The 27,096-nt window shown below is 48.4% G+C and overlaps 10 protein-coding genes across 10 annotated transcripts; 3 read left to right on the forward strand and 7 right to left on the reverse strand.

Moving 5' to 3' along the window:
• Positions 1–2,546: 2,546 nt before the first annotated feature.
• On the reverse strand, positions 2,547–4,313 carry GIQ15_00744 (uncharacterized protein; the record flags this gene model as incomplete). The annotated part of the gene is made up of 3 exons (XM_033548161.1): positions 2,547–3,774; positions 3,828–4,042; positions 4,101–4,313. 3 exons carry the CDS (start codon positions 4,311–4,313, stop codon positions 2,547–2,549), a joined length of 1,656 nt encoding a protein of 551 aa, XP_033409112.1.
• Positions 4,314–5,894: 1,581 nt separating this feature from the next.
• On the reverse strand, positions 5,895–7,400 carry GIQ15_00745 (uncharacterized protein; the record flags this gene model as incomplete). Its single annotated transcript, XM_033548162.1, has 1 exon — positions 5,895–7,400. One exon carries the CDS (start codon positions 7,398–7,400, stop codon positions 5,895–5,897), a length of 1,506 nt encoding a protein of 501 aa, XP_033409113.1.
• Positions 7,401–8,290: 890 nt separating this feature from the next.
• On the reverse strand, positions 8,291–10,075 carry GIQ15_00746 (uncharacterized protein; the record flags this gene model as incomplete). Its single annotated transcript, XM_033548163.1, has 6 exons — positions 8,291–8,359; positions 8,411–8,641; positions 8,745–8,774; positions 8,841–8,880; positions 8,943–9,010; positions 9,518–10,075. The coding sequence occupies 6 exons, from the start codon at positions 10,073–10,075 to the stop codon at positions 8,291–8,293; spliced, it is 996 nt and encodes a 331-aa protein (XP_033409114.1).
• Positions 10,076–10,412: 337 nt separating this feature from the next.
• On the reverse strand, positions 10,413–11,412 carry GIQ15_00747 (diphthine synthase; the record flags this gene model as incomplete). The annotated part of the gene is made up of 3 exons (XM_033548164.1): positions 10,413–11,010; positions 11,086–11,210; positions 11,278–11,412. The coding sequence occupies 3 exons, from the start codon at positions 11,410–11,412 to the stop codon at positions 10,413–10,415; spliced, it is 858 nt and encodes a 285-aa protein (XP_033409115.1).
• Positions 11,413–12,078: 666 nt separating this feature from the next.
• Positions 12,079–13,446, forward strand: GIQ15_00748 (spt3; the record flags this gene model as incomplete). Its single annotated transcript, XM_033548165.1, has 4 exons — positions 12,079–12,120; positions 12,394–12,459; positions 12,539–13,375; positions 13,441–13,446. 4 exons carry the CDS (start codon positions 12,079–12,081, stop codon positions 13,444–13,446), a joined length of 951 nt encoding a protein of 316 aa, XP_033409116.1.
• Positions 13,447–13,704: 258 nt separating this feature from the next.
• Positions 13,705–15,015, reverse strand: GIQ15_00749 (histidinol-phosphate aminotransferase; the record flags this gene model as incomplete). Its single annotated transcript, XM_033548166.1, has 3 exons — positions 13,705–14,710; positions 14,791–14,939; positions 15,004–15,015. The coding sequence occupies 3 exons, from the start codon at positions 15,013–15,015 to the stop codon at positions 13,705–13,707; spliced, it is 1,167 nt and encodes a 388-aa protein (XP_033409117.1).
• Positions 15,016–15,613: 598 nt separating this feature from the next.
• On the reverse strand, positions 15,614–16,795 carry GIQ15_00750 (mitochondrial import protein mmp37; the record flags this gene model as incomplete). Its single annotated transcript, XM_033548167.1, has 1 exon — positions 15,614–16,795. One exon carries the CDS (start codon positions 16,793–16,795, stop codon positions 15,614–15,616), a length of 1,182 nt encoding a protein of 393 aa, XP_033409118.1.
• Positions 16,796–17,100: 305 nt separating this feature from the next.
• Positions 17,101–20,259, forward strand: GIQ15_00751 (uncharacterized protein; the record flags this gene model as incomplete). The annotated part of the gene is made up of 6 exons (XM_033548168.1): positions 17,101–17,222; positions 17,349–17,455; positions 17,590–17,816; positions 17,879–18,172; positions 18,229–18,338; positions 18,393–20,259. The coding sequence occupies 6 exons, from the start codon at positions 17,101–17,103 to the stop codon at positions 20,257–20,259; spliced, it is 2,727 nt and encodes a 908-aa protein (XP_033409119.1).
• Positions 20,260–20,500: 241 nt separating this feature from the next.
• Positions 20,501–21,151, reverse strand: GIQ15_00752 (uncharacterized protein; the record flags this gene model as incomplete). Its single annotated transcript, XM_033548169.1, has 1 exon — positions 20,501–21,151. One exon carries the CDS (start codon positions 21,149–21,151, stop codon positions 20,501–20,503), a length of 651 nt encoding a protein of 216 aa, XP_033409120.1.
• A 1,714-nt stretch (positions 21,152–22,865) lies between these two features.
• Positions 22,866–25,830, forward strand: GIQ15_00753 (uncharacterized protein; the record flags this gene model as incomplete). Its single annotated transcript, XM_033548170.1, has 3 exons — positions 22,866–23,417; positions 23,574–25,218; positions 25,511–25,830. The coding sequence occupies 3 exons, from the start codon at positions 22,866–22,868 to the stop codon at positions 25,828–25,830; spliced, it is 2,517 nt and encodes an 838-aa protein (XP_033409121.1).
• Between the last annotated feature and the right edge of the window lie 1,266 nt (positions 25,831–27,096).

The following is a 27,096-nucleotide window of genomic DNA, read 5'->3' on the forward strand; positions in this document are numbered from 1 at the left end:
CTATACAGCGAAGCTCTCGTACAACCTCGCATTGTAAAAAGAAAAGCCATGTACCATCCGTACCGTCTCATAAAAGTGGTATCTCTTTCTTGGAGAAACGGACGTCCCTGCCGGCGGGAAACTGCAGGGGTCAGCGCCCACAGACAATGCTAAAGACGCGGAGCAGCGCTTCCTTAGTCGTCGGGCGCAAGATCATATTGTTGTTATCCGTTAGGGATGAATAGATCTTCAAGGGGTTTGAAGCCCCCTGGTCCTTGCAATATGGCACACCGGCACTGGTTGAGTGCATGTAGATATTCTCCGCCAGCTGAGTTTGAAAAACAGCACACCTAAGCCCATATTCTGCACGACATCAGCCGAGAGGATTCTGGTGGAATGTCGGCATTGGCTGCTTTCTTCTTCTCGCGCAGCTGGCTGACATTCTGCGTGTAACCAGCCATTTCATGCAATATTAATAGCCTGTCAAAGAAGCGGTAACTCTCGGTGAAGCGTATCGACAGAGGCATCTAAGCTGACTTGGAGCATTTCGCTGCCGATTCCGCGACAGCATCTTATATTTGTTGTTTGTTCAACGTCCGTATAATGGCTAATACTGAATGCATTGCTTTTGTTGATCCGCAGCCCCAGGATCGCCAGGAAGGGTCACAATGCATCTCAACACTGCCCAAGGCTGCCCAAGGCTTCTTGAAACATCTCGAGGCTTCTCAAGGCTTGCATGAGCGGATATGAAGCTGATTGGAAAGGTGTATGCGTAGCGAGTGATACCGTGCGAAGAATGTGTGGTTAAGTTGGTGCGCTGTGTGCGGCTGAAACAACCAAAGCCTCTAAACCGTCTTATAACCTCCAAGGTATATCACGACCAACAGCTCTCACTCTACACCCCCAGTTTTCATAGATTTACGACGAAATAGCTTTAAGTCAGGTGGCATTGCTGGGAATGCTGGAATCTTGCCGGTGGGAAAGTCTCTAATGTCGCTTGTTCAAAAGTACCGAGAAAGACGCGTTTTTTCAGTGCAACGGATCATAAGTCGCAGTTCAACTGACTCCACTGGAAAATAGTCGATCTACCTGTAAGTACTGTGTATCTAGACTTTTGATTCGAAGGCGCTAATTCCGAGAGAATATGAATGCTATGTGGTGTAACTGCCTGGGAGTCTCACCGAGCTTCGGCCTCAATACGGCAAAGCTTTCAGAAAACTAGCTAACGGAGTTAAGCACGTTCAATATTCCGATGATAGGATTCTCTTTGATGAATAGGACATATTGCAGCAACCTTAGCCATGGGAACTTCATTTCTCTATATCAAACCAGGGCAAACAAAGCAAATTATACTCGCCATGGTTCCACAATGTACGCCATGCGCAGGAATGAGTTGCATCGTCGTTACTGCATCGTGGATCCCTTTTTAGCTACAGCATAAGTCATACGGCGTAGACCCTAGCGGTCTCGTTGGTTAACCCAGTACCCGGTGCCAGAATAAAGGGGACAGATTGGCAGTGGTGCATGGTTGCAAACGACTACTAAATACCAACGATTTTCCCATATCCAGATAATGCTGGCGGACACCAAGGGGAACAGCTTGGACATGTAAATGCCGAAGGATCGTGAAACCAGATGCCTCCTTGATATGTATTTTTTTCAGACGAATCCCTATAAGCCCTGCTAACCGCGAATTCATTACATATGTTGAGAAACCTTTGTAATTGTTTATTTCCAAACAATAGCAATGACTAGGGAATTCCAACGGTATGTCTATTTCGAAGGGATTATACTAACTGTGACTGTACCTGAATATGGAGATCCGTTTTCAAGACAATGGCTTTCTACATTGGGGCTCGGTCTCGGTATATCATCCTTCACAATATGATATTACCGCTGTTTACCTCCCGATTTACACAGCGTCACACACACGTGGCATATCCGTCTCCCAACGGCTTAGGCGGAAGTAGGGTCATACTTCGGACATGAGTAATGCCTTATAGATCACCCGTTGTGCCGCCTGTCAGCCGATGTTTCAGTCGGATTTACCAGCCAGATGCTAGATGGTTTAAGATTGAGAAATTGGCATTGAAGGCTCGTCGAACAGTATATTAGTATCACTAGTAGCCGTGAAAATGGTGGAACTATACGATCATGATTAACGGTGCCCAAGCTGCGACTGTTTTTCCATAGTTGATAGCATGTTGAAGCCATCTAGATGTCGACTTTCCTAAAACGGACAACCCTCTATCATCAACTCGATGCTGTTCGCTTGGACCATCGATATCACCTAGGTAAACATTTTGATTCTATGGGATTGTTGTACAGATAACTGTGCTACCTATATTTCCGTCGCTATACATGCATCGAGGCAGTCAAGGATACTCAGACCTGAAACCGGCAAGTGCCCATTAATAATACTACTGTAGAAACGCGCTGGCTTATTGAAACATATGTATGATTCTAAGATATATTTATATACAGGTCATTTTATCTTAACCCTGAAAAAAAGAAAGAAAATCATTCCGACATTAGTCGTTCTTTTTTCTTTTAGTATCCCTTTTCATCTAATGCTTCTTGAAGCAAGGAAGCCATGCCTCCAAAGCGTCCGAGAAGAGCTGTCTGGAAACAGCACCGGGCTTGAAGTAGGTCCTAAAATCGTAGACGTGCTGGGCATTTGGAATGACGTAGCCGAAGATCTTCTTTGGACCGGTGGAAACGTTGCATTTCGGGATCTCCTTGGAGACCTCGATGCGAGGGGCGAAGACCTCGGTGGATAGTGGTGAAAGAGTCTTCCATGGATCCCACTGACCACCACTCCAGTAGACGTTGGATGGGCGCATGTGCCATCCCTTAGTAGCACGGTTGGTCTTGTGGGTTTGGGGTGCGCGTGGAAGGTAGCCGCTCTTGACACCGGTAGGGAACTGGCGGTAGCAGAACTCCTGGTTGTACTGGTTGGTCTGGTACCTGGACAGGATCTCGTGTGTTGGGAAGTTTACGCCCTGGTAGTAGCCCCATTCACTGCAGTATTGCCAGATCCAGCTGATGAAGTCTGGGTCCTCACTTGGCTTGTCGAGCTTGCACTCGAGTGGCTTGGACTTGTCAGTTTGCTTGCAGTTGGTCATGGCATTGGCGTTGACCATGGCAGCGAGGGTGGGCCAGGCAGCGAAACGCTCGGCCATGGCCTTGTCTCCCTTGGTAGGAGCCCAACCCTCAGCAGGAGCGGTCTTGTTCGTCTTGGGATCGGTCTCGAGCCAGTTGCAGAACTTGCCAACCTGGCCGTCGGCTCCGGATGATTGCCATCCGGCGTATGCAACGATCAGAGCAGCGGTGAAGTCACCATTGCTAGCCGCATCGGCGCCCTCACCCAAGAAGAGCTTCTTGATAGCTGCTGCGCTGTCCTTTCTGGAGAGCTGACGGTCAATGTATCTGTATGCGGCGTGGATATCCTTGGTGCAGTTGCCCCAGCCGTAAGCGACAAGTCCTCTGTAGACCTGCTCGTAGTACACGGCCATATCGATCTGAGCTTGGACGGGTGCGGAGGATGCCCACGAAGCATAGATGGTCTCTGGGTACCTGTCACGGGTGAATGCAGCTCGCATACCGGGGTAAGATCCTCCGACCATGATCCATGGAGTAGCATTTGGTCTGAGATCAGTGTCGGGGAAAGCAGCTCGCTTGAAGTCCTTAGCGAAATATGGAAGATCTGCCAAAGCCTGGTCGTTGTCGAGATACTGGAAGTGCTCTGGGGGAGTGTTGACGGTAACCGGGTAGGGGGTTGATTCTCCGTAGTATCTTTACCCACTGTTAGTATTCATATTACAATGCTTTGAGAGTAGACGTCATACCTGTGCTCAAATACGATACCGATACCGTTGAACTTCTTGGTGAACTGTCTGAAGAAGTTGGTCTCGTTGAAGAGATAGTTGTTTGCATATCTCTGACCGGCGGCTTCACCGCAGTCGAAAACAAAGACTGGACCACCTGGCTTGTAATCTTGCTCGTTGATCCAGAAACGATGCTTATAGGTGCCAGTCTTGTTGCCCTTGTGGTCAATTGGCATCTAAACAGATTGTTAACAAGGTTGGCCATATATGACAGACATAAAGGGGAGCACATACGTCAAAGGTCTCTGCTACCGGGTTGGCAGACTGGATACCCGCCATCTGCGCCTTGAACTGCTCAGGGTGCAGAACGACATCGGGATCCATGCCCATCATGGCGGCATCATGGAGGTCTCTGACCAACTTGGAGTTGGAGAGTCCGAAGGTCGACCCCAGTCCCGCGAGGAGAGCAAGGGCAGAGCCCTGGAGGAAGCAGCTGGTGAACTTCATGTTGACTCGAGTTCAGCAAGAGACTCTGGGCTGGCGAAAACTCCTCCACGCGGGTGCGAGACATGGCCCATATATAGACGGCCGGACAGCTCGTCAACGGACTCTGTGGAGAGCGTTGATCCTCCCCGCTGACAGGCATGGTAACTCCCCGTCCAACCTTGCGGCCGAGCAGACGGAGCATGGAGAATCGCAGTTGGCTGCCGAGGTCAGGCAAATTGGATGGAGGAGAGAAATTCGACATCGACAAGGTTGCATCTCCTTTGCTACCCGCCCCCCAAGACTAGCCTAGACAAGGTCAAGGGCGACTCAGACACGAGTGACATCACGGCGAACTCGAACTCGAACTGTGTATGGACGAGCCTGATCACGCAGCATATTGCCAGAAGCAGGCGTTGGGTCGTACAATTCCTTCATGACACCCCGTAGATGTCTGCCACTTGACTTCTGCTGCCCTGGATTCTGGTCAGTTGAGTAACTCTTCGTCCGTCATGAGCAGGCTCGTACTTACGGGTCCCTTGGCCAAACAACCTAGACCAAGCTTTGTCGTAGCTTGGTTGCCAGGGGGAGGAGGCCAAAAGTCAAGATGTCGGCGACAAGTTGGGAGCCCGACCTTCTGCTTGGGGATAGCAGTCTTCCAGAAGCGAGTCCGCCCCCTTCGACCAGCGCTCTTCGTCCGTACCATGCGGAGTTAATCTATGCAGCTCGGAAGACGGGCGAGAGGCTTCTCTGCAACCATGGATAGAGACGGTGACGAGATCAGCTCAGGGGTCTTGTCGTGTTGTTTCTTCCCCGCGGGGAATATAAGTCGCCCATGCCAGCTCGCTAGAGACATCCCGGCGTCGTTGAGATATCCTGGCCCTTGTTTGATGGCAGCTCGGACGAGTTAGTTGATATGTAATATAAACAGGGTGCCGATTAGCCAGGCGAAACTTTGGAGATAGGAAATATCTCTTCAGGGATCTGGACGTTGACAGTGTTGTCCACATTTTTATACCCGAACTAGGATAGCTACTATACCCAATGTCTCACTTGGCTTGATAACTGGATTAATATATACCAGCAAAGTGTTAACTAGAAAGTGACGAAGCTGAGCAGCCCAATACCCCGTTGACGGCGAAGTGGTCATGAGAGACGACTTCTGGAGCAACAGCGTCCTCCAGTCGATACAGCTGCTCTTAAATACCCAAGAAATGCATTAAACACGGTAATTAACTAATTATTGGCACTATTTTCAGTATATACTGCCGAGTTTATCGTCAACGTTTACTCCGTACAGGCGCCACTATAGCAGTTGGAGCCAGAACAATAGGCACTCGTATGATCTCCCCTCTGCGCAATTTCAACTTTTGAAGCATCTAGTCTTGATTATAATAATAATTTATTCTTCGTCAATATGGATAGCAACCCTATCGATAGCCGAAAGTGTTACTTCCTCTAGCCCGATCTGCCATTAAGATATATGCACTGTACACCGAGCCATTCTTATAAATATTCTGGATGATAGAGTCTAGTTAATAAAACCTTTTTCTAAATACTGTACCTACTTCAATCTTATAGACCATCCTATTTGTTATAGAGTGATTACCATGAGGGCGGGATGTAATAGTGCCTCCAACGCTCTCCGTCGGCTTCCCTGAACGTATCAAGGGTGCCTTCCACCCCTTCCGGCCCAACCGACCAGACGCTATCGACTATGAGCTTGCGCCAACAATTGAACAAACATTCCAGCCGCTGGGGGCGCAAGTTTTCGCCGCCAAACGGTTTGTATCCATGCTGAAAGAGGCATCCCACATTCCCTGGTGAATCCGCGCCCGCAAGAGACCCGTCGCTCTTCCGCGCGCCTAAACCAGTGTTTTCCCAATCACGCTCCATAAAGCTGAAGGGAAGTAACAGCCGAAATCCTTCCTCCGCGTTGTCGACTCGATTCCGCTCAACAGACTCACTATAGACACCAGCATTCACTCGGGGTGGAATATTTGAATGAACAGACGATGCACTAAAGTCATCAGTAAATGCGCACGTCATGCTTGTCAACTTGACCAGATGTTCCCCGGCAGCGGGGAAAAGGCAGACGGGCGGTATTGAGTAAGGCGAGGAACGAGGCAGGCGGGTGTACGGTTGTTCTTCCGCAAATCCAGCCTCGTCCATTGCGGGCAAGACAAGCCCTGGAGCAATGCGATGGAATAGCGGCCGTCGTGCACGAGTCAGAAAGGCACGCGCAAAGCCGGGATCAGGCACTGAAGCAGCATCCAGGACGGCCTGGGGGACTAACCCTGAATTACGGCGGTTATTATTATCCTTATTATCATTATCCTTATTATCAACCGCCCTACCGGCCGTGCTGCTCGAGATGCGCGCCTCGATGGCTTCACACAACCGGTCCCACGCAGCGATGCAAGTATCGACCTGAGCATCACTGTAGGGCCGCCACTCCCAGCACATGAACTTCTCACAGTCGAACAAGCCTGGCTCATCAGGGAGCGAGCCTACAACTTTGCCGATATGTATCAGGTTGATCCAGTTAGAGAGCACCGTCTCAAATGGGTGCCAGAGCTCCTCATGAGCCTCAATGGGGAATGCTTGATCATGGGCATCCATATGCATAAAGACCACGGCGCAATGGGAGCCTTGATGGTAGAACAAACCACCGCCGGATTCAATCTCCATCCCGCCTGAGTAGAGGTTCACCAGACTATCCGCTGGCATATCCTGCAGGTCGGCCGCGTCGTTGTCGAATAGATATCGCGGGTCATTGAAATAATGAGCGTAGTAGAACAGGTATCCAGAGGGACGGTATTGGTAAAGAGGCAGTATCGCTGTGTCTAGGAAAGCCGCCAGCGACGGGTGAAGCCTAGGACGGATAGCCTCTGCAGCATCGCCTTTGACTGCAAAATAGGTATAGCTATTTCGGCGCAGAGAATCTGGCGAACGGCCCTGGGCCACCCAGGCATAGTGAACCAGGTAGTTGTGTAGAGCAACGCAGCGGGCGACATCCATCCCTTCTGCTGAGTCGCGGGCCGGGTTGTCTGGCGTGACCAGCTGGTCGCTAATGTCTGGAAGCTGAGAGAGATCTATAGTTGCTGCCATTATCTATCAACTGGTTGGTGTTGGTATACAAGGGGAGAAAGATGTTGAGAACTTGGATGTAGTTAGTTAACTACATTGTTTCGACCGTAGTAGAACCAACGCTACTACCCCTCATATAAATATTAAATGACAAATAATAAATAGCATCAAATTAATAATATAATAATGAAGAAAATACTACGTCAGTATCGGCAGCAACACGGAACATCGCTGCCGGATCTCCAAATTGATATCACGGCAGTCCTAGGCACGCGTAAGACTGTGTGAACATAGGATCCTACTATGAGGAATATGCCTGGCGAAGCAATTCTTAGTATCTTTGCTTCTGCATAAAGTTGGGATTATACATCTCAGTGAGTAACCTATACCTCAATCCCTATTCTCCTTATTAGTATACATCCTTATAGATATTAAGAGACTTTATATTATCTAACCAACGGCGTGTTCTTTTGCTTATTGATAGATCTGTCCTTAGATCCCCAGAAAATGATATAGAAAATTGGGACTCTTGGGGACCTTCGATAGGGATCATCCTACCTTCATAGAAGCGGTCAGACAAACACAACCAGGAAATCCTGGCCTCGATCAAATATTCTGTATTTGCCAAGTTGACTAAGTTGGGCTGTCTGTGTTCGTACCTACTAAAGAGGCTGTTTGGAAGGTACATATATCATTCATATGGGGTGTATATACATTCTGTCCGGCTATTCCACGGCCGCTGCGCCAATTCAACAGCGCGTATTGGCTATGAAAAAGTCCTCAGATGATCACTCCAGTTTATCCAGATGCTCCAGCCTCGTTAAAACGACTTGTTTGCTCGTCTCTTGTATTTCACCTGCTAGAAACACTTCATCAAGAATTGCGTAAACCTATAATATACACAACTCAAATTAGTCCATGTTAACCAACAACGAGCCTTGCCATGATTCCGATGATGCCACGACACCATAACTTCCATCCTGACTATAGTTGGAGCTGAGCTGGGAATTCTCCTATCCCATTGAGCATACCTTGTAAAAATTAAAGACCAAATCCAACTCGCACACGTTACCAAAAAACTGATCCAAAACTTCAACGAAGAAATGTATGGCCTCCAGGTATGCTAGCTCATTGTCATTCGCATCAACGCAGACACAGAAGAACAGCCCTGCGTATCGCCTGTAAACTATCTTGGTGCTGCGTTTGAACTCGACAAAGTTTGATTGGTACTTCTGGTCTCGTGGGGCAACGAGGCGATGGACCTGGTGTTTCCAGCGGCTTGAAGTCAGACAATGGACATATTCGGTACGGAAGGCATTCAATGCGGATGCGGAATTGGTAACGATGCTCAGGGGGAGCTCATACCTCGCCCTTTAATCTCACTTTCTCGTCATCCTATAGAATTAACAGGTTAGTATCGTATCCAAGTAGATAGGACAGTAAGAGATTCCGAACACTTACGTTATACGGCGCATACCACTTTGCCAGGCGGGTTTTACCTCTACGAGGCTCGTTAGCCCTCCCCCTTGTACGCGATAAGGACAGATGGATAGCACTGCTTACTGCCGATTCTGAACGATGATGAACGAGAGAACCATGCCTTGACGAGCTGTGTAGATGGCACTCAGGCCCTATCACATCACGAAATTGTTTTGGTGTTGGTGTCCTCACGATATATGCCCTGCGATGGCCTGTTGAAGCTCTTCCCTTGCCCGTTTTCCGCTTGATGAAGTCACCGTCGATGCCAAGCCTACAGCGCTTATCTCTTTGATTATATAATAAGCAATATACGGGGTTAAAGCTTCTTCCATCGCATTTGATATCTTTCCCAGCATAAATACATGCTCAGATGGATGGTTTGTTTATATAAATACTATGTTTGGTACTCTCCAATATTGCAACATAAGGACCAGGCGCCAGAGAGCATATTCAGCTATAGGCTAAGCTAAATTGTCTGGTCTATGCATACATCGTTTATGGGCATGCACCGTTTCTAGTTAATTTTTAGCTCTTGTGGGAAGCTCGAGTTTGGGCTTCGGCGGAATAGCAGGCGGTATATTAGATCGAGTGGGCTATGAAGATATCAGCAACCATGGGAGCGCAATGTAGATGGGACCAAGTAGTCCATGGACACATACAGGTGGACCACGCTTGTCAATATTGTCCTCTAACCCATCACTATCACTTTCCTCCTCGATAGCATCAATCTCGTCATCTGTTTCCGGGTAAAACCTCTCGGGGTCCCCATTATATACTAACCACCACCGAATCTTCTCATCGGGGGCTAGAACCTCCCGCAGCCGTGAAAAGGTAGCTGACGCTTCCGAAGATAAACCTGGGCCTTTACTCATAAATTCTTCCAGGTCGAGGCTAAGAAACGAATTGGACTGTGGTTCTGGGCCGCCTCCGATCGCAACCACCTTAGCGCAAACAAAAGCATAGGGCTGACCGGTGGCTGAACTGCTGGTGTCCTCGGGGTCATATTGTTCTATTAATGCAAGTCCTGGAATATGAGACGATATACTGGGATCGAACTGCTCAAATGATTGTATAACTTCTTTGGCTGTGCGTGGCTCTTGAATATAGTCGGAGGTAGCGTCTAGAAGGTCGTTCATCACGATATGTGGGCGAATCCCCGGTGCAGCGAGCGTACCAACCCTTGACCAGCGGAAACCGTAAACGATGTATACTACCATGCTTGAAGTTATAGCGAGATGGCTCACGGTGAATTATGAAGAATGGGCATGTCGAGTAACCGTAAACCTAACATTGGCGATTTCGATTGCACAGGTCGGGGGGTTAGTTGAAGTTCGGCTTTCAGCCTCGAGCCCTCAGCTCACTTGTTGATGTGCACAAAAGAATAAAAGGGGCAAGGAAAGCCGACAGGTAGATTGTTGTAATTGGAGAGATTTGAAGTGCTCATGGCCCATCCCCAACTGTCACGTGGCCTACGACTTAAACATGCATCAGGGGCTCATCCATAATACGCTTGACGTCTTTACAAGTGAAATTTTGGAGGAGTCGATCTGTTAGTTATGGTTTGGCTTCATAATGCTTCTTCCAGATCTCGTCGAACGTGGTCGTGTTTATAGCAAAACGGCGGACGTAGTCCCGTTCTAGTTCGTGGGTTTTTGTACCCAGGAGAACCAAGGAATGTAAGGGTTTTCCCATGTCGATCTTGGTAAGCTCTTCGAGAGTGCCGACAGCAAGTTGCTGATCTACGGCGCCCACTCTGGCTGCACCTATGGCTAAGCTCTCTGGTCCACAAATCCCCTCCTGCCTCTCCGCTTCGGTCTCAAGCATTTGGCTTGCACATTGCGCAACGGTCATATACCTCGGGGGTTCGTATATCTTTCTTCCTCTCGCCATGTTTTCTAGCGACTGTTCCTTCACTTTGATGTCTAGAAGGACGAGGGTGTGCAGGCCATGTTCAGCGTTCTGCTTGATTCGATCGTAGTAAGATGATGGCTTCCAGGTTTCGGTAAAGAACACCATGCTGACAGTTTGACCAAAGCTATAGAGTTGCAGACCCGTGCAGCCGATAGCAGACATTATAGAGGCATTGGGGACATTCCTCATCTCGATCCCTAGCTCATGGGCACGGAGAACTAGATCGGTATGTGTGGTCGCTCTGTAGGCAAGGTCCAGCATATAGTTAGTTAAACTCAAGACCGAATGTAGAAAAACGTTGACGGAGTATACGTACCCGAACGGGTCGCCCACAACAAGGAAGGCAACGTCTACTTTATCCGCGTTATGCAGAATCTCATCACTGCTAGACTCGACCATCTCACGATCCGCTACAATCACTGGTCTTCCATAGAATTCCTCCTGAAATTCAGCTGCGTTAGCTATTTAGTTACGAGTTATAATGGCGGGGTTAACCAGGGCGACGTACCAGCTTGGATGTATCAACGAGTAGAATGCTCGTATAAGCCTCGAGATAGACTCGTTCGGCATTTTTAACAATCTCTAAACCCTTAACAGTAATATCAGTCTCGTCAGCGAGACCAAGTCCCACGAGGTAGAGCATGTTCAATAATTCTGATATCTCAATTGTTCCTTTGGCGGTTCATCATCTTTTTTTTTTGTTATCACGATAAACTAGCATCGGCGGGATGTTTAGTCTTGGCATCATGATCTATGCCAAGCATTTTCTCGACCTTCCATATCAGATGCACGAAGATGACATTTATGAAGTCCAGTTATTATTACGAATATTGAATGAGATAGGAGGGCCATGGCCACCTTACTTGATTAAATACAGCCTAGATAGAGGGAGAAATTCATAGTCTTGAAGTATGTATAGTAGTCACGTGACTCAGAGAGAGCAGATCTGCTTGGGTACTTTGCATTGAATATAACCTGTTAAAAAAAGTAGCAATGGCTCTGAAAATATAATATCAATTACTACATAAACCTGACGTTTATCCTTGGCCATGACAACATGATATCAACTGTTTCCATGGAAAGGGCTGCCACTGTTTCCAGCTTACCTAAACTAACCGTCATGCTGACTAAGCTGTCATTTCACCTGCCTTTGTGGCTTGAACGTCCTCCAGCTTCATCCCAATCAGGCGCATTTTCCATCAAGATATTTTGTTCAATCCCCAATATCTATCAAGACATTTAAATCCCACTTATCAAATCTTAGAATATTTTATATTAAAACTTTTCCCAAGCGGAACTCTCATTCAAGATGGCGGAGCGGTCGCCGAAATACCGGCAGGAGATTCAGCAGGTTGGTCCATTCTCCTTGCACCCATCCTTTGTATAAGGCGTCTCTACGGGCAGTCACATCATGAAATAGCCTCTAGGCCCTGAGGGGCCCAGTATTTCCATTAGAGATACATTACAGATAGGAGGTTTCAGAATTTCCAAGAATATACCCTTGCTGAGGAGGCACTCCTTGGCTAATGCGAGATTATTATATTTGCGGATGGACTTCAAAAGATTTATATTATGCCTGGCTAAATATTTACGCTTGATGATCTTAAGCTAACGATATGCATAGATGATGTTCGTGTCTGGCGAGTCGGCGGAGGCGTCAGCAGAAACCACCACGCTTATCGAAGAAATAGTACGCCAACAAGTAATAGAAATGGTTTGTTTGCCCAACCCGAAACCTGGCGCTTTTATACTCAGCTGATGATTACAAGCTTTCACGAAGTACCACGCTGGCTGCTCGTCGAGGTGTACGATCCATATCGACAGACGATTTATTCTTCTTAATACGGCATGACAAGGCCAAGGTGTCTCGTCTAAAGACTTTCCTTTCGTGGAAGGACGTTCGAAAAAACGTCAAAGACTCTGACGATAAAGGTGGCGGAGACTCCGCTGACTTTGGAGCCGGAGACGATGCCCTCGTTGGTGCCGGTGTTGCCGGGCCGCAAGAAATCGCTGCCAAACCTAAGAACAAACGTGCAAAAATCGGCCTTCCCTGGGATCTTAACAGTTTATATTCCATTCAGGTACCGGAAAGAGAGGACGAGGAAGACGAGGAGGAAGAGGAACAGAATTACGCCACACTTCAACGCCTAGCTACTGCTGACGAGCGAACCAAAAATATGACCCGTGAAGAATATGTATTTTGGTCCGACTGTCGACAAGCCTCATTTACGTTCCGAAAAGCGAAACGGTTCCGAGAATGGGCAGGTTTTGGGATCGTTACAGATTTCAAACCGAACGATGACATTGTCGATATCCTTGGTTTTCTGACGTTTGAAATCGTGCAAACGTTAACGGAGGAGGCATTGAAGGTCAAGGAGCAGGAAGACCGTGGCAAGAAAAGCCTTGGAGCCTCTGAGGACGGATCAGGAGAGAAGAAGAAACGGAAAAGAGAGACAGGGTTGTTCGACCCCCCTGAGGAAGGACGAACACCGATCGAAGCAAGACACGTCCATGAAGCATATCGGAAGCTCCAAGCTACACCTAGCAAAGCAGTTGCAATGTTTCTCCACGGCGGACGTGCCCCAGTTAGAACTCCTTTACGTCTCGTAAGTTTCTTTCGTCGAAGTTCCCTCGATTAAGGTATGAAGCACCGCTAACATTGATCCAATAGATCTAATAAATTTGGAACCATAACTGCAATACGGGCTGGTGTCGGACTCGGTTAATTATGCGAAAGGTGTTATTGTTTTGGTTATTTTTACTTTGGGGTCGGTTTGCTAGAGATACCCAAGCATGTGTGAATTAATATTGCCGTTGATTTCAACAAAGGGGTGATTAAGGTGTTGGCGGCTCTCAGATTTAAATGACCCTGTTAAGATTGATATGTTCTAGGGATCTAAATGAAATTGATATAATCTCTATCCTGCCCAGCTATTCACTTAGATGCAGCATATATGTCTGCCAAAACAGTTCTCACATCTGCTAAGAACCTTGATACTTCAGCCTCTGTTCCAACAGTAATCCTCAGACAACCTTCGCAGCCATATTCTTTACCCCTAAACCGCACAACCACTCCCCTCTTCTCAGCCAGGGTCTGATATACAGATAGCGCGGTCTTATTACACGGCTTCCCACCTTCACTCAGCGGGCCGTCCAGCATCTCCACGAGAAGGAAGTTTGAGTCGGTACCACCGAGAAATCGACCAATGCCGGGTATTTTAGGTAGCTCTTCGAGTATCCTCGCCCTCTGGGCAATCAGCTTCTCCTTGTTTTTGCGCATCAGCGCAAGGTTTTCTGGCGAAAGTCCCGCAGAAGCAAGAGACTTGGTAGGTGTAGATATGCTATACGGAGCCTTCATGCTATTCAGTAAGAGGGCGATTTCCGGGCTTGTAAACGTAGTTCCCAAACGTATTCCCGCGAGGCCAAATGCTTTACTCAGAGTCTGCATAACAGCCAGGTTCGGCCATTCAGTTACCCATTCCGCAAGACTGGACCCTTCAGGCGCAAAATCAATGTACGCCTCGTCAACGATCACCACTCCATTCCAAGTCTTGTGCTTGAGAACCTTCTGTATATCATCTTTCTTGATCAGGTTACCTGTTGGGTTCCCTGGCGAACAGATATAAACAATCTTAATCAACAGATCAGCGGATAGGGCTTCATTGATGGCGTCTGGACGGAGCTGGAAACCGTGTTCAGCGTCTAATGGCACTTTGACAACTTCGACATCGTTAACCTGAGCGCTAACGGCGTACATCCCATATGTAGGCGGGCATGTTAGGATCTTGTCCTTGCCAGGGGTGCAGAAGCATCGAAGGAGAGCGTCGATCGACTCATCGGAGCCCACGCCGACGAAGAGGTTCTCAGGCTTCAATTTCTTCTGCGTATGAACCCCGGTGTTCCGCAGGTTACAGAAAAGCTGTTTCAGTTCTACCTGGTGTCTATCGGGGTAGAGTGTCGTATTCTTGTTAGAGCCTCTTCGCCTTGATAGAACGCTTGGGGGTGGGGGCAAAATGCTTACGGGTCAGGGTATCTGTGCAAGCCCAGGAAATCTATATCACCAGGGCTCGAGCCGTCTTCGGCGCCTGCAGCCTTCTTAACGGCATCCAGAGTGAGGCTGGGGCCGTATGCGTTTTCGTTGGCGTCGAGAAGGACGTTTGTCCCGTCGTCCTTGTAGTCACTGACTCATGAGCTTTTCATCCCGGCATGAGGGGTTCGACACAGGGAGACCTACTCTCTCGCACATCGGTATGGCTGCAATTGGAGGATGTTTGGCCTTGCGCACTTGGAAAGATCAAAGGGAGGCATTCTCGCTGGGTTGAACTACACCGTTCTGCTTCTGATAGTCACTGGAGGAGCGAGTGAAGTTGAGATGGTTTACTCCGCGTTTCCACAATGTTTAGCCGTCCTTATTTAAATCCCCCCCGTTTAAAGTTACATTATGTGTCTAAATAGATTAAATCAACTATATACAGGCCTTCGTCGCCAGTAAACACTTCGAGTAGAACGGCATTCTATTTCTCGTCCAGGTAGATGGGAAGATGCATACATATCGCCCCTCAACGCGGTTTGGAATGAGATCATGTTTTATATTATCACTTGTTATAAGCAATATCCTCCCGAGAGACAATATTGATAGCCTAGATTCCCTAGGGTGGCCTTGATATATCTATGTACAGTCAAACGCCAGTGGTGATGTCACGCACTTCTATGGAAAAGAAAAGAAAATTTCCAAAAAATCAATATACAAAACGCCAAGCCACCGATGCTCAATTCTCAAGAGACAACAAGGAGTCAGCTCCTTATTTTTATCTTCTTGATGAATGGTATAAATATACAAGCGCTCATTCACCTTTGGGCTTGTCCTCTGGTGACTCCGAGGTCGACGCTTTTGATGCCTTATACTTTTGGCGTTTCTCTTGGAGATAGCGCATCGACTTGGAAATACCCGCTGTGAGGACACCTTTCATAGATTGGCTGGTGCTAGGCCAGGATATTGTGTTTTTTATGGAGAGCGTTACCTCATCCTTCAGGTTAGACTCGGCAGCAATTCTCCGGTCAAAGTCACTTCCCTGCCGGCGATGGAAACGTTCTGGGTCCTCGTCGGCAGTCTTTTGCATCATAATATCGAATTCCCCGCGTGGGATCTGGAATCGACCTTGATACTGGAAGTAGAGTTTCTCCCGGAACGATTTGGGCAACCGCCGGACCATGTTACCTCGTTTGATAGGGTCCATGTCTTGTGCCAAGGTAACGTTGATGTCTGGGTTGTCAAGCCAGTCCGGGTCGCTGCATCGAGAGTCGTTGAAGGAGACATTAGGCAGAGTGTCAATTAGCGGTGCATATAGTCGACGGAAATTCGTAATCTGGGCTGAGACTATGTTATGGATTTTCCTGGGGTCCTCCGAGCCAAAGGACATGCGGGGGTCGCCTTGGTAGCTGATACCCGCGATCTTTCGGTATAGCTCTTGCTCCGTAAAATCGGGTGGCAGCAATAGCAAAGCAACACGCACAGCTGATAGAAGGTTAACTTGATTGGCCAGTCGGACACTTGGATGATCGCGCAGAATCTTGACTGGCTTATGGAGTCGCCCTGCAAGATACAGCGAATCCCACTGACTTAGGTCTTTGCAAAGGGTGTCGATGTTAACAACCCCGTATTTAATCAGAGTCCCGTTCACGGTGATGTACGGATTGAAGTAGACTCCAGCTCCCATTTTTTCCTGTACTTGGGACACAACATACGATCCCATAGATCCAAGGCCTGAATAATGATTGCGGTGCTGGTTGAGATTAAGAGAGTGCCAATGCTGGCTGTGTGAAACCCCAAAGATGAAATCGATCATCTTCCCGCCGCCTTGCTGCACTGCCTGAATTGCTTGCGGAGGTGATGGGTGGCAGCTCCCTCCAGACGATCCGCTTTGTGGGAAAACACCGGACCCGTATGCGAATGCATATCGAATCGGTGCCTTGAACTGCCAAAGGATTTGTCGCAGAGCTTCCTTGAATTCTTCATTGATAATCATATGCTGATTAACCCCAAAATTCTTCGAAGGAAGCTCGGAGAAGTTTTTAATTAAGAAATTTGGATTATCCTCCCAATCCGACTCTGTACGTGGAGTAGTAGACCCGCTGGTATTCGGTGCATCCTGAGACGAAGCCAATGAGGCCGATGAAGCCGATGAAGACGACGAAGATAATGGTGTGTTTCGGTGGGCATCGATGTTAAAACCCGGTGGAGGGCCGGGGTTAGAGCCAACTTGGTTCGACGATGGTTCGGTAGAGAGTAGCCGCACGAAAGACGAGTTGGAAACAAAGACGAACGAAGTCAATGGCGAAGGCAGAGAACGGCTGCAAGGGAGAGCCAGCCTGGGCCTCATGGACTATTGATCAAAGGTCAGTACGGACTCTTGAGCCGGGTTCTGTTGAGGAGCTTGGAACAAATGGAATCTCGTACGTAGAGTTGGCGCATTGCAGGTAGTGAGCGGGAATCTTGCAAAACACACAGCAAAGGCTGCGACAGTGTATATATCTAGCTCGCATGGACACTTGACTGGCGTGGATCGGTATCTGTCGCAGGAAGTGGAAAGTTGACGGCGCGGCTTCGTCCAAACTTGCGGCAGGGATTCCCAACGCGGCAGAATCCAAGGCCAAGAAATCCGGAGGGCGGTGGGCGCAAGGCGGGCGTAACAGATGAGTAAGCAGATGACATAAGACGATGAGTAAGAAATGATATAAGACGATGACAAAGCAGAAGATAGTCACATGACGGCGCGTGTTTGGCTGGCCGAGTTAGGCAATGGGTAAACATACAGAACAGCCGCCGGACATCCAGAGATCGTTTTTCTCTTCAACATCCCCCCAGCATCTACCGTCGGTCAAAGGGGATATCCGCTGAACGAGGACTCGTACCTGGGAAACAGTGCTGCCATGACTGCCTCTTTCGAACTCCAGACGGTTGCCGGCCGGCTGGCGACCTTCGATGTCGCGCATCACGGAAAAGCAGAGTCAACCACCTGGCCATATACCACCCCCTCGCCAGATGAGGTACGTCTGCTGCTTTGATGCTAAAATGCTCTGAGAGAATTAAGCTAATATTATGATTGTAGCTTGCCCATGCCGGATTCCACTACACGCCAACCGCCCTCAGCCCCGACAATACTACCTGTTTCCTCTGCGAACGATCGCTCGATGGCTGGGAAGAGGGCGATGACCCTTTTGCAGAGCACTTGCGGTTTTCCCCCCAGTGTGGATGGGCAATTATAATGAATATAGCTCAACAGACCTCAGATCCTGCGCAAATTGAAGATCCAACCGGCCCCGAAATCGCAGATGCTCGGAGAGCGACGTTCTTCTCCTGGCCACATGACGGCAAGCGAGGATGGGTTTGTAAGACGGAAAAGGTACGAGTTAATAACCGCTGTACTGTCCTATCCACAGGATCTAACTGCAGTTGAAGATGGTTGAAGCAGGGTGGTACTTTTGCCCAAATGAAGAGAGTGACGATTTAGTCAGCTGCCCCTATTGCAAGCTCTCCTTAGATGGATGGGAGCCGAAGGATAAACCTTTGTACGTTGAAGTTATCCTCTTCTCTGTATGTAAACGTGCTAACCTACAAATTAGTGATGAGCACTATCGACGTTCCTCAGATTGCTCTTTCTTCGCATTTGCAAAACAACCTAAAAAGGGTAGAGGCCCAGGTAAGGCAGGACGCGGCTCGAAAGCTTCACGTTTATCCACGCAATCCAACACCACAACTGCGTCGGAGGCGCCCACTGTTGATTTTGACGATGCTATGGACCAAAGTATGATGTCACAGAGCGCAACTAGCACTTCAAAAGCAACAAAGAAAACGGCCAAGTCAAAATCTCGAAGCTCTAAATTGAAAAAAGAAGACGGGATGGATTTACCTAGCCAGCCAGACATAGTTGAGAAGCTGGACAGAAAAGAGGATTCGATTTTATACGAGAGCCCTTCCCGGGGCACAAAAAGAAAGAGCGAAGCAATCAGTGGGATAGGGTGGGATAACCTGGACGAGGACAGCCGGCTCCAACCAGAACCGAAGCCCAAGAAAAAGCGTGTTACGGCAACGCGGACCAAAAAGGCCCAACGTACTACGGGTTCAACTGTCGATTATGCGGAGCCTACAGACGATGAGCTTGGGTTGGATGCCGCGCCACAGCCAAAGAGGGGACGTAAGAAAGGAAGCACCTCCAAAGGGCGAAAGGCGTCTACCGCCTCCAACGCCTCTACCGCTCCATTGAAGTCTCAGATTCCCAATGATGACGAGATCGATGCCGAGTTGGAGGCTGATCTTGACAAAGACCTTCCAACGGAATCTATAACTAACAAAGCTGTTGAAAAGGCACCTGGTCGACCTCGCCATTCATCAACAGCTCCCACAGCACCTGTGCGCCGAAAAGTGAGCCCACAAGTTGAAGACTGCGATGAACTTCCTAAACAGGAGACCCAAAAGAAACATACAACGAAGAAGTCCACAAAGAAGAAGCAAATTTCCACATCGTCAGTCGACAAACTACCAGCGAGTGACCTTGATCAACTTCCACAGCCTACCTCAGAGGCGGATGTGGAGATGGACGAGCCTGTCGTATCAATACCAATACAGTCTCCAGAACTCAAAGCAGAGAGTAGGGAACCAGATCCTGAGCCAAAAAAGGTGAAGCAAAGCAAGAAGACAAAATCTACGACAAGTAGTACAAAAGGCCGAAAGAAAAAGGCGGACAGTGGCGACGTGAAGGATATTACTACGGCCGAAACGGCTGCTCCAGCTGAGGATACAACAATCGATAGGGAGAAACCAGTGGCTCGATTGTCTAAAGGACGGAATAGTAGTAAAAACACGAGGGCAGGTGTGGACGAAGGGGACTCTAGCGCCCAGAATCTCGACACTGACACCCAGTCTCAAAAGAATGCCGGCCCAACGCGGGAGGCACCTATTATTCGCCGTCCCTCCAAGCAAGTCCGACAGGCAAGCCCTCCTACCGCTAATCCCTCAACGCAGCTTTCGCCCCGTGACAATACTCCCTCCCCATCTCCTCAGTCCTCCGACGCAGAAAACCAGCCTCCTTCGAGTAGGCCATCAACGATGTCAAGGGCTCACCCTCACACGACTTCACAGCCAATCAAGGTACCCCTGACCACAAAGACCCCTGTCTTGTCTCCTGCAAAGGGGGAAACACGCTCGAGACAGCTTGCAACAGCCGATCCCTGGGAACCCGTTGACCTGGATGAAGCATTCCTTCCAGACCCCACAGGGAAAGAAAATTTATCTTTGAACGACATTCTGCACGCTGCCAAGGACGGTGTTACTAGTCCTGAGAAGCGTATGAATATTGAAGAGTGGATATTCTGGAATGCAGAAAAGGGCGAGGAAAAACTGCGGGGTGAATGTGAGAGGGTGGTCGGTGTCTTTGAAAGAGAAGGCGGACGTGCGATGCATGCATTAGATGGTATCGAATGCATAGATTAGCCCAGGGGTTAGTGTCTGATCAACGATAATGTATATAATGTGGTTGGGGGTGGCGTTGGTCTGTCTGGCCGGCTTTATGGGTTGTTTTAGGGCATATGAATTCAAAGCTTCATGACCTTGATATGTGGCTTGGTGCATCCTCCATATGTCAACGGGCTGGTGATATTTCATCAGATGTATATGGTCCAAAGCATCAGTTTTTTCGTGTCGTTCAAGTCGTTTCATCCATAGAAGGAAGTCCTTAAGAAATAATGCCTAGTCGGCCTTCCCAAGCATCTTCTTGCTTGACACCATCTTTGCCAGTCTTCCTCCTCTTCTCATTCCTCTTCCTCCGCCTTTCCTCTCTCTCCTTCGCCTCCTCTTCCTCCCTATTCTTGATCCTAAGATCAAGATCCAACTGTCCAACTTTCTTGTCCTCCTCCGCTTCCATTCTCCTTTTATGCGCCAACCATCTTAGCCGGTTCCTAACCTCCACGACACCAGCCCTGACAACCTCTCCACTCTGTCCTGTCGCAAACAGATGTTGCTTGCTATTCAAATGTTCAACGAGTTGTATATTATCCTTAAACGTCAAGTCGCAATCAGAGCAGTAGAATCCCGCACCACGGCCTCTTTTCCCTACTGCTGCGCCTGCCGGGACTAATGTAGTCTTTCCAACCAGACTCGCCACATCGAGCCGTTTTGCGCGAGACGTGGTCGCCTCGAGCGTGCTGTAGTCGACGGGAGCATGGTATTTTTTGCCTTGTAGCTTAGCTTCATAGCGGGCTTTTGCTTCGATTTTCGCCTTGGCTTCGTCTGAAGCAGCTTTTTCGGTGTAGGCCTCGCGATCCCAGGTTCGTCGGAAGGAGGTGTCTGACACGGTTTGGTTGTAGAAAGATTTCTTGTCGCTCATTTTAGCTCTGGTAACGATACGTCTTTTGGGTTCTGGTATATGGAAACTATTTCAATATGGTAGTAGTAGCCAGCTTGATCCTCCTTTTCGAGTTCTCGTGGCTTGAAGCTGACGGTATCAACCTGTCAAACGGATGAGCTTCTGAAGCTCAGTTCGATATCAGAGGTCGGAGTTGGCGATATCTGTCACGTGATAATCTGCAGCTTTTGGCCCAGGAACGAAACCACCTTCGATCTTTTCCATCTAGGCAATGTCAATGATTAGTTTCAAGATGTGGGCTGTTTGGTTTAGCGATCCGTATAGCCAGTACAGCCCTTCTACAGCTGGAGTTTGCCTTTGTGGCTGTGGCTGAAGCTGAAATACGGGTCGCAGCAGGCAACAAAAATAGTGCCTAGATACTTGAGACAACACACACTACCAAAACACTATATATATCTACCCCATACTCTCTACAGAGAATATAGCAAACAGTTCTTTAACACTTTGGGTTCATTTCAATTCACAGCTCCTATCATACGTTACCCCAGAGCACTTGCATTGACCTTCAAAATGCAACTGATTCGGTCGAAGAAACATGCTCTTGATTCAACATCGTCAATGGCAACAACCAAATCAACAATACCAATATCAAGTGCAGAATCGTTCATTAACCTCCCCACCGAAATCCACATGCATATTGCCTCTTTGCTACCTTATCCTGACGCATTGGCTTTAAAGCATACAAACGGCTATTTCTACTCATTGGTACGAACCAATTTGCCCCTGAGAGTGAATTGGATCATCGAACGCCATGAGCGAGGTCTTGCTGTCCCCAGAAGGAAATGCGAGCTTGGAACCGATGAGTTATTCTGCAACAGTGAGGTCAACCAGATTATGGAAAAGAGACGGTGGCATCTTGAGTGTAAACGTGGGCCAACCGGCTGTTCGGTCGTCGAAGGATCGAGCTGTGGTGGATTTTCTACGCTGCAGCTGTTAAGGTGGAAACGATTGGTATTGATATTGAGCAGAGGTGGTATATACATTGAGAGTCAAGGTCAGTCTTTGGAGAATATATCAAGTCCCGTCCACAGCATGAACCCGGTACTAATATCCTACATCTAGTTCTGTTCATCGGCATTTTGTTAGCTGTTGCTACAGTAATATGGAGATTTCTCTTGCGAAATGAAGTATAGATCATATATTCTTCGTCGGGTTGCGGTACCTGCTATTGCTGTGGCCGAATCCATCTCTTTCGAGGTAGGCCACGGATCTAATAGCTGTGTGCCAAACGGTCACCAATGGCCGCTACTATATGACTTCTATTTAAGCGTCTTTTAGTTTTATGATCACCATTATTTGTGTTGTATAGAATATGATAAGGCGGAGTTAATGGCAATCTAGACATAATAACCCCCCGCCATGGTGCTATACAGGGTAGCACTCAATATATCTTTAAGCCTGGCGAGTATCATCATGCAGCGAGTATAATCTCAACTTCTCATTTCGAGTTCGCCATTAAATATGTTGGTGAAGTCGCTCGGCGTCGTGAATTAATATTTAGGCCGCTAAGATCTGAAGGCCGAGGCTATATTCCACCCTAGCCGGCGCCGATTATCGACGGTTTAGAGACTATGGAGCCTGCGAGTGCTATAAAGCGTCATGCATGCCTTCGTGGTCATATTCACGCCGGCTCTCTTACCCCAGGAAAGAATTCAGCTTCGAGCAATACCCAAGGATGACATCAAGCTCACAAACGCCACTTTGGGTGTCTCCGGATGCTGGGAACTACCCGATTGACCAATACCGGCTCCAGGTAAATAAGAAATTCAATGTTAACCTTCAGAACTCTCATCAACTTCAACAATGGAGCGTCAAAAGGCCGCATGATTTTTGGATCGATCTGTATAAATACATTGGACTTGTCCCAGAACTTCCCCCTAATATCACCCGAGCATATGATGATTCTCTCCCACTCAACAGCATCCCACCGTTCTTTGAGAATGTGCAGCTGAATTACACGGAGAACATATTGAAAGGGAAGGATCCCAATGCTATAGCCCTCATCGGGCTGAGAGAGTCTGATCCCCTTGACGGCGAACCTGTAACATGGGCTCAGCTCAACGAACGGATCCGTGTGGTTCGAAGTGCTCTATTACAACATGGAATCAAGCAAGGTGACAGAGTTGGTGCTATTGTATCGACATCTATCTGGAGCGTTGTGCTTCTCTTAGCCTCAGCTTCTATCGGTGCCGTCTTCTCCTCCATATCACCAGATATGGGAATCGAGGTAAGTCAAAATATGTAACACATTCAGGGGCCCACGGGCATTTTAGCTCCCCCTTGTCAGTTGCGGCTCAGGATCGTCTCCACAGGTGCCGGATGTTGAGCTAAAAAGGCGATATCACTGAGCAGATGGTTTAATACTCGTAGTTTACTATAACAGGATCCTTGCTTCTTATTGCGATGGTGGGATAGTACTTTGGAAAAGCTCTGCGAGGTCGCCCTAGTTTCTTCCATCTCCCTTTCTCACCAACGCCGCATTCGCCATTCCCTCATTGATGTCTTAATTCTCTGTCGCCTCATCATGGCCGCTAGGAAAGCGTTTGCTCTACCAGAGCTCGTGCACCTCATCGTCGAGCATGCCGAGTATTATGAGCGCCGCCCGCTACTCACGGTCTCACGCCTTTTCCAAGTCGCTGTCGAGCAGTCTGCCTGGCGCGGCTATACCTTCAGAACAGACAGTAGCATCGAAGATTTTCTAGAGAAATATCACAGCCATCGCAGCCGCTACCTCCGCTCTATAGACATCCATATCGACTTTCCAACCCAGATATCCACTGATGAGAACGACTTTCCGACCCAGATATCCACTGATGAGAACGAACTTCCATGCCGTGTGACAGCTAAAGACCTCCAGTCATATAATGAGCTTTTTACTCGTCAAATCTCAGCTTTGTTTACTATGATCAAGACCTTGGAGGAACGAGAGCTCCCGCACAATCAACCAAGGAACATTCACTTACGCCTCCGCGCTCCCTACCATCATCATAACAATCACAAGGATTGCCACCACCGTAAATATCTTAGCTGGCGCCTCTGCCTGCTCACGCATAAGAACCTGCCTACTCTCTCGTCGGTCAACAGTCTTAGCGTTGGTGAGCATGGGGTTGGTAAAGGTGATACTAGGATTGGTGTGCCTTCCACCTCGCAGTCCTTAGATTATGGTGTTTTACCCGCACTCGTTTCCAAGCTCCCCAATTTAGTTGCTTTGGATTGTCAGTGGCTTCGGGAAGAGTGGCCATTGGCTTATGAATACCCTGTTCTCACTCATTTTAGCCGGCCATGGGAAGGTCCGTGGCGCGATGCAAGGCATGCCTTTGGTAGCATTATGCAGAACGCAGCTACCTTACCGGCGAAGATGGAACGTGTTAAGATCTTATCTGGTCTCCGATATGCCTTTGGCAGTCATGATGAAACCCTCCCCTTGCCTAACTTGATTAGCCTACTATCCTACGATCCGTTTAGCTCGGGCCTTCGCATAATCTCACAGCGCGTGGTCGACCTGAATATACATGCATGTATTGATAGAAATCTCTTCTGGCCTTTACCCAACGAAGACAAGGCCAAGTCTCCATTTTGGCCGTACTTGAAATATCTCCATGTCGAATTTCAACCTATGTCACCTTCTGGGACATGGTACTTCCAAGGCCCGCGGGGGGAGGGCCGAGATACGACCACGTTCGAGGTTACCGAAGCTCACTACCCCCCAGTCAAAGAAAACCCCGAGGATGAGCATTGGGACGAGGTTTGGGACGAGGAAGGTGGTCACTGGGAGGACTTTGGTTCCAATATGTTCCGAATCGTGCCTGTAGATGAGGTTATAGAGCCATTCTTGGAAACATTTGTCAAGGCGTTAGGGAGAATGCCATTGTTGGAGAAGGCTGAGCTATTTACGTGTATGCGCTTTTGTCCTGGTGAAGATATCGAGAAAAACTATCCAGAAAGTGACTACGGCAAGGAGTATATGTGGGGACTAAGGTATCTTCTTCCGAAAGATGGCAGCCACCCCTTTCTTGAGTGGCATGTCGGTAACTGGCGTCCAAGCCAAAAGCTGCTGCGGAGCTTTCATGATATCGCGGCACAAAGGGGGGGAAACCTGTTGGAGACATGGGTGGATTGGAAGCCGTGCCGCCTCGCCTCTTCTCAATCTCTTTCCTCCATGACTGGATCAGCGTGAATCCTGCTACCAAGGGTATCTCAATGCACGGAAGAAGGTAGGTCATGCTCCCAGATAAGAGAACAACGGGATGTACCCTTTAAATGACTAACGGTTGGTCATAGTGATGGTGTCTTGAATCCATCAGGATTCCGATTTGGCAGTGCAGAGATCTATGCCATATCCGAAGGACCCCAACGCCGAAATCGAGGATACTCTATGCGTTAGACGACGCCGAAAGGACGACAAAGACGAAGAGGTCTTCCTTTTCATCAAGATGAGGAACCAGAAGGAAAAAACCTTGACACCCGAGCTTCAACAACGGCTGAGGCTGGCTATACGAACTAGCTTATCGCCGCGTCATGTTCCCAGGTTTATCCTTCAAGTGCCTGAAATACCGGTGACCATCAATGGTAAGAAGGTTGAAATTGCTGTTAAGAAGATCATCAGCGGGAATAAGTGCAAGTCAGCGCTACAGTGGTGAATCCCAAGTCATTGGAATTTTATGAACAGTTTTATAGACTTGAGGCCCAACCCAGGGCAAAGCTGTGAATGGGCGATATGGGTTGGGAAGCAACTGCACATACGCAAGGCATCGTTAATAGAAGAAGGACTGTTTCATGGATTAGTCCCCTAAGTTGGCCTGGTTTCTCCTGTTTGCTCGGGCCGCCAATCTATCTTTATAGTTAGATTGTTAAATCTCACTTGGCCTGCCTTGATAGTTCTGATTGTTTCACTTTGGTTTCCAGGAACCGTCTCGCCGAGAATACGGGGACTAGGTGCGTTGGTGTTCATCTTGACCCCAATCTATCGCCGGTTTGGTATAGAGAGCATTTAACGGCTCTAAGGGTCTTATTCCAAAGGCATCCTGTGTCTTCATATTGTAGCCTGGCCTTGATGGGTATAAGAAATGGATTAGGAGTTCCAAGATGGCTGATGAACAACAATTGCAGTTGTTCGCCATCTACTCTGTATGAGTGGCTCATCTGCCGAGCTCGGCCGAAAATCAGGATCCAGCAGAAGAGCAAGGCAGCTCTACTGGTGAAGAGACCATAGAAATCTTTCCCATCACACATGCAGAGTCCTCCGGCTTCGTTAGGCAGCAAAGGCCAAAAAGCAAAAACGAAAGAAGCAGAGCTATTCTTGAAGCCCGAGAGCCCGAGAGATACAAAACTCCCACACACAAAAGATACAACATCGAATTGGCCATTGAGAGTAAAGATCACCGGCGCCCTCGTGTGATGAGAATACGGTCCGCATCGAATGCAAAGCATCGAATAGGGCAAAAGGAAGTCTAAAAAGCCTCCAGAAAGAAGCTTAGAGGGGAGACCTAAGCGGGAAAAAGGAAAGAAAAGAAAGAGAGAGAAGAAGAGAAAAAGCAAAGGGGACCAGCCATTCGCGGTAAGCTCGAATCCAAGGCAGTTTTGGCCTAATTATATCATGAAAGCGGGAGATTTGCATAATTCCTCGTATCTTATAGGCTCCATCGACGAGACGTGATATTCTCTGGCACATGCAACCACCCGCTTCCCCAGACTAGCGTGTGTAGATTCATGTATGGCGATGGCGTCTGGGTACGAAAACGAGAATGCTCCGAGCCAGTCCCTTTGGCGAGAAGGTTGGTGGGCAGCTCGAAGCGATGAGGGTCTCGGTGAGGCTGGGAGAAGAAGGATGACCGAAGGGGGCGTTATCATCACGAATAACACCGCGAGTAAGGAGGTTTCGGAGAATTTCGTCACAGCACTGTTGA

The sequence above is a fragment of the Arthroderma uncinatum genome, assembly GCF_011692745.1.
Source record: "Arthroderma uncinatum strain CBS 119779 chromosome Unknown scaffold1, whole genome shotgun sequence".
Taxonomy (NCBI): Eukaryota; Fungi; Ascomycota; class Eurotiomycetes; order Onygenales; family Arthrodermataceae; genus Arthroderma; species Arthroderma uncinatum.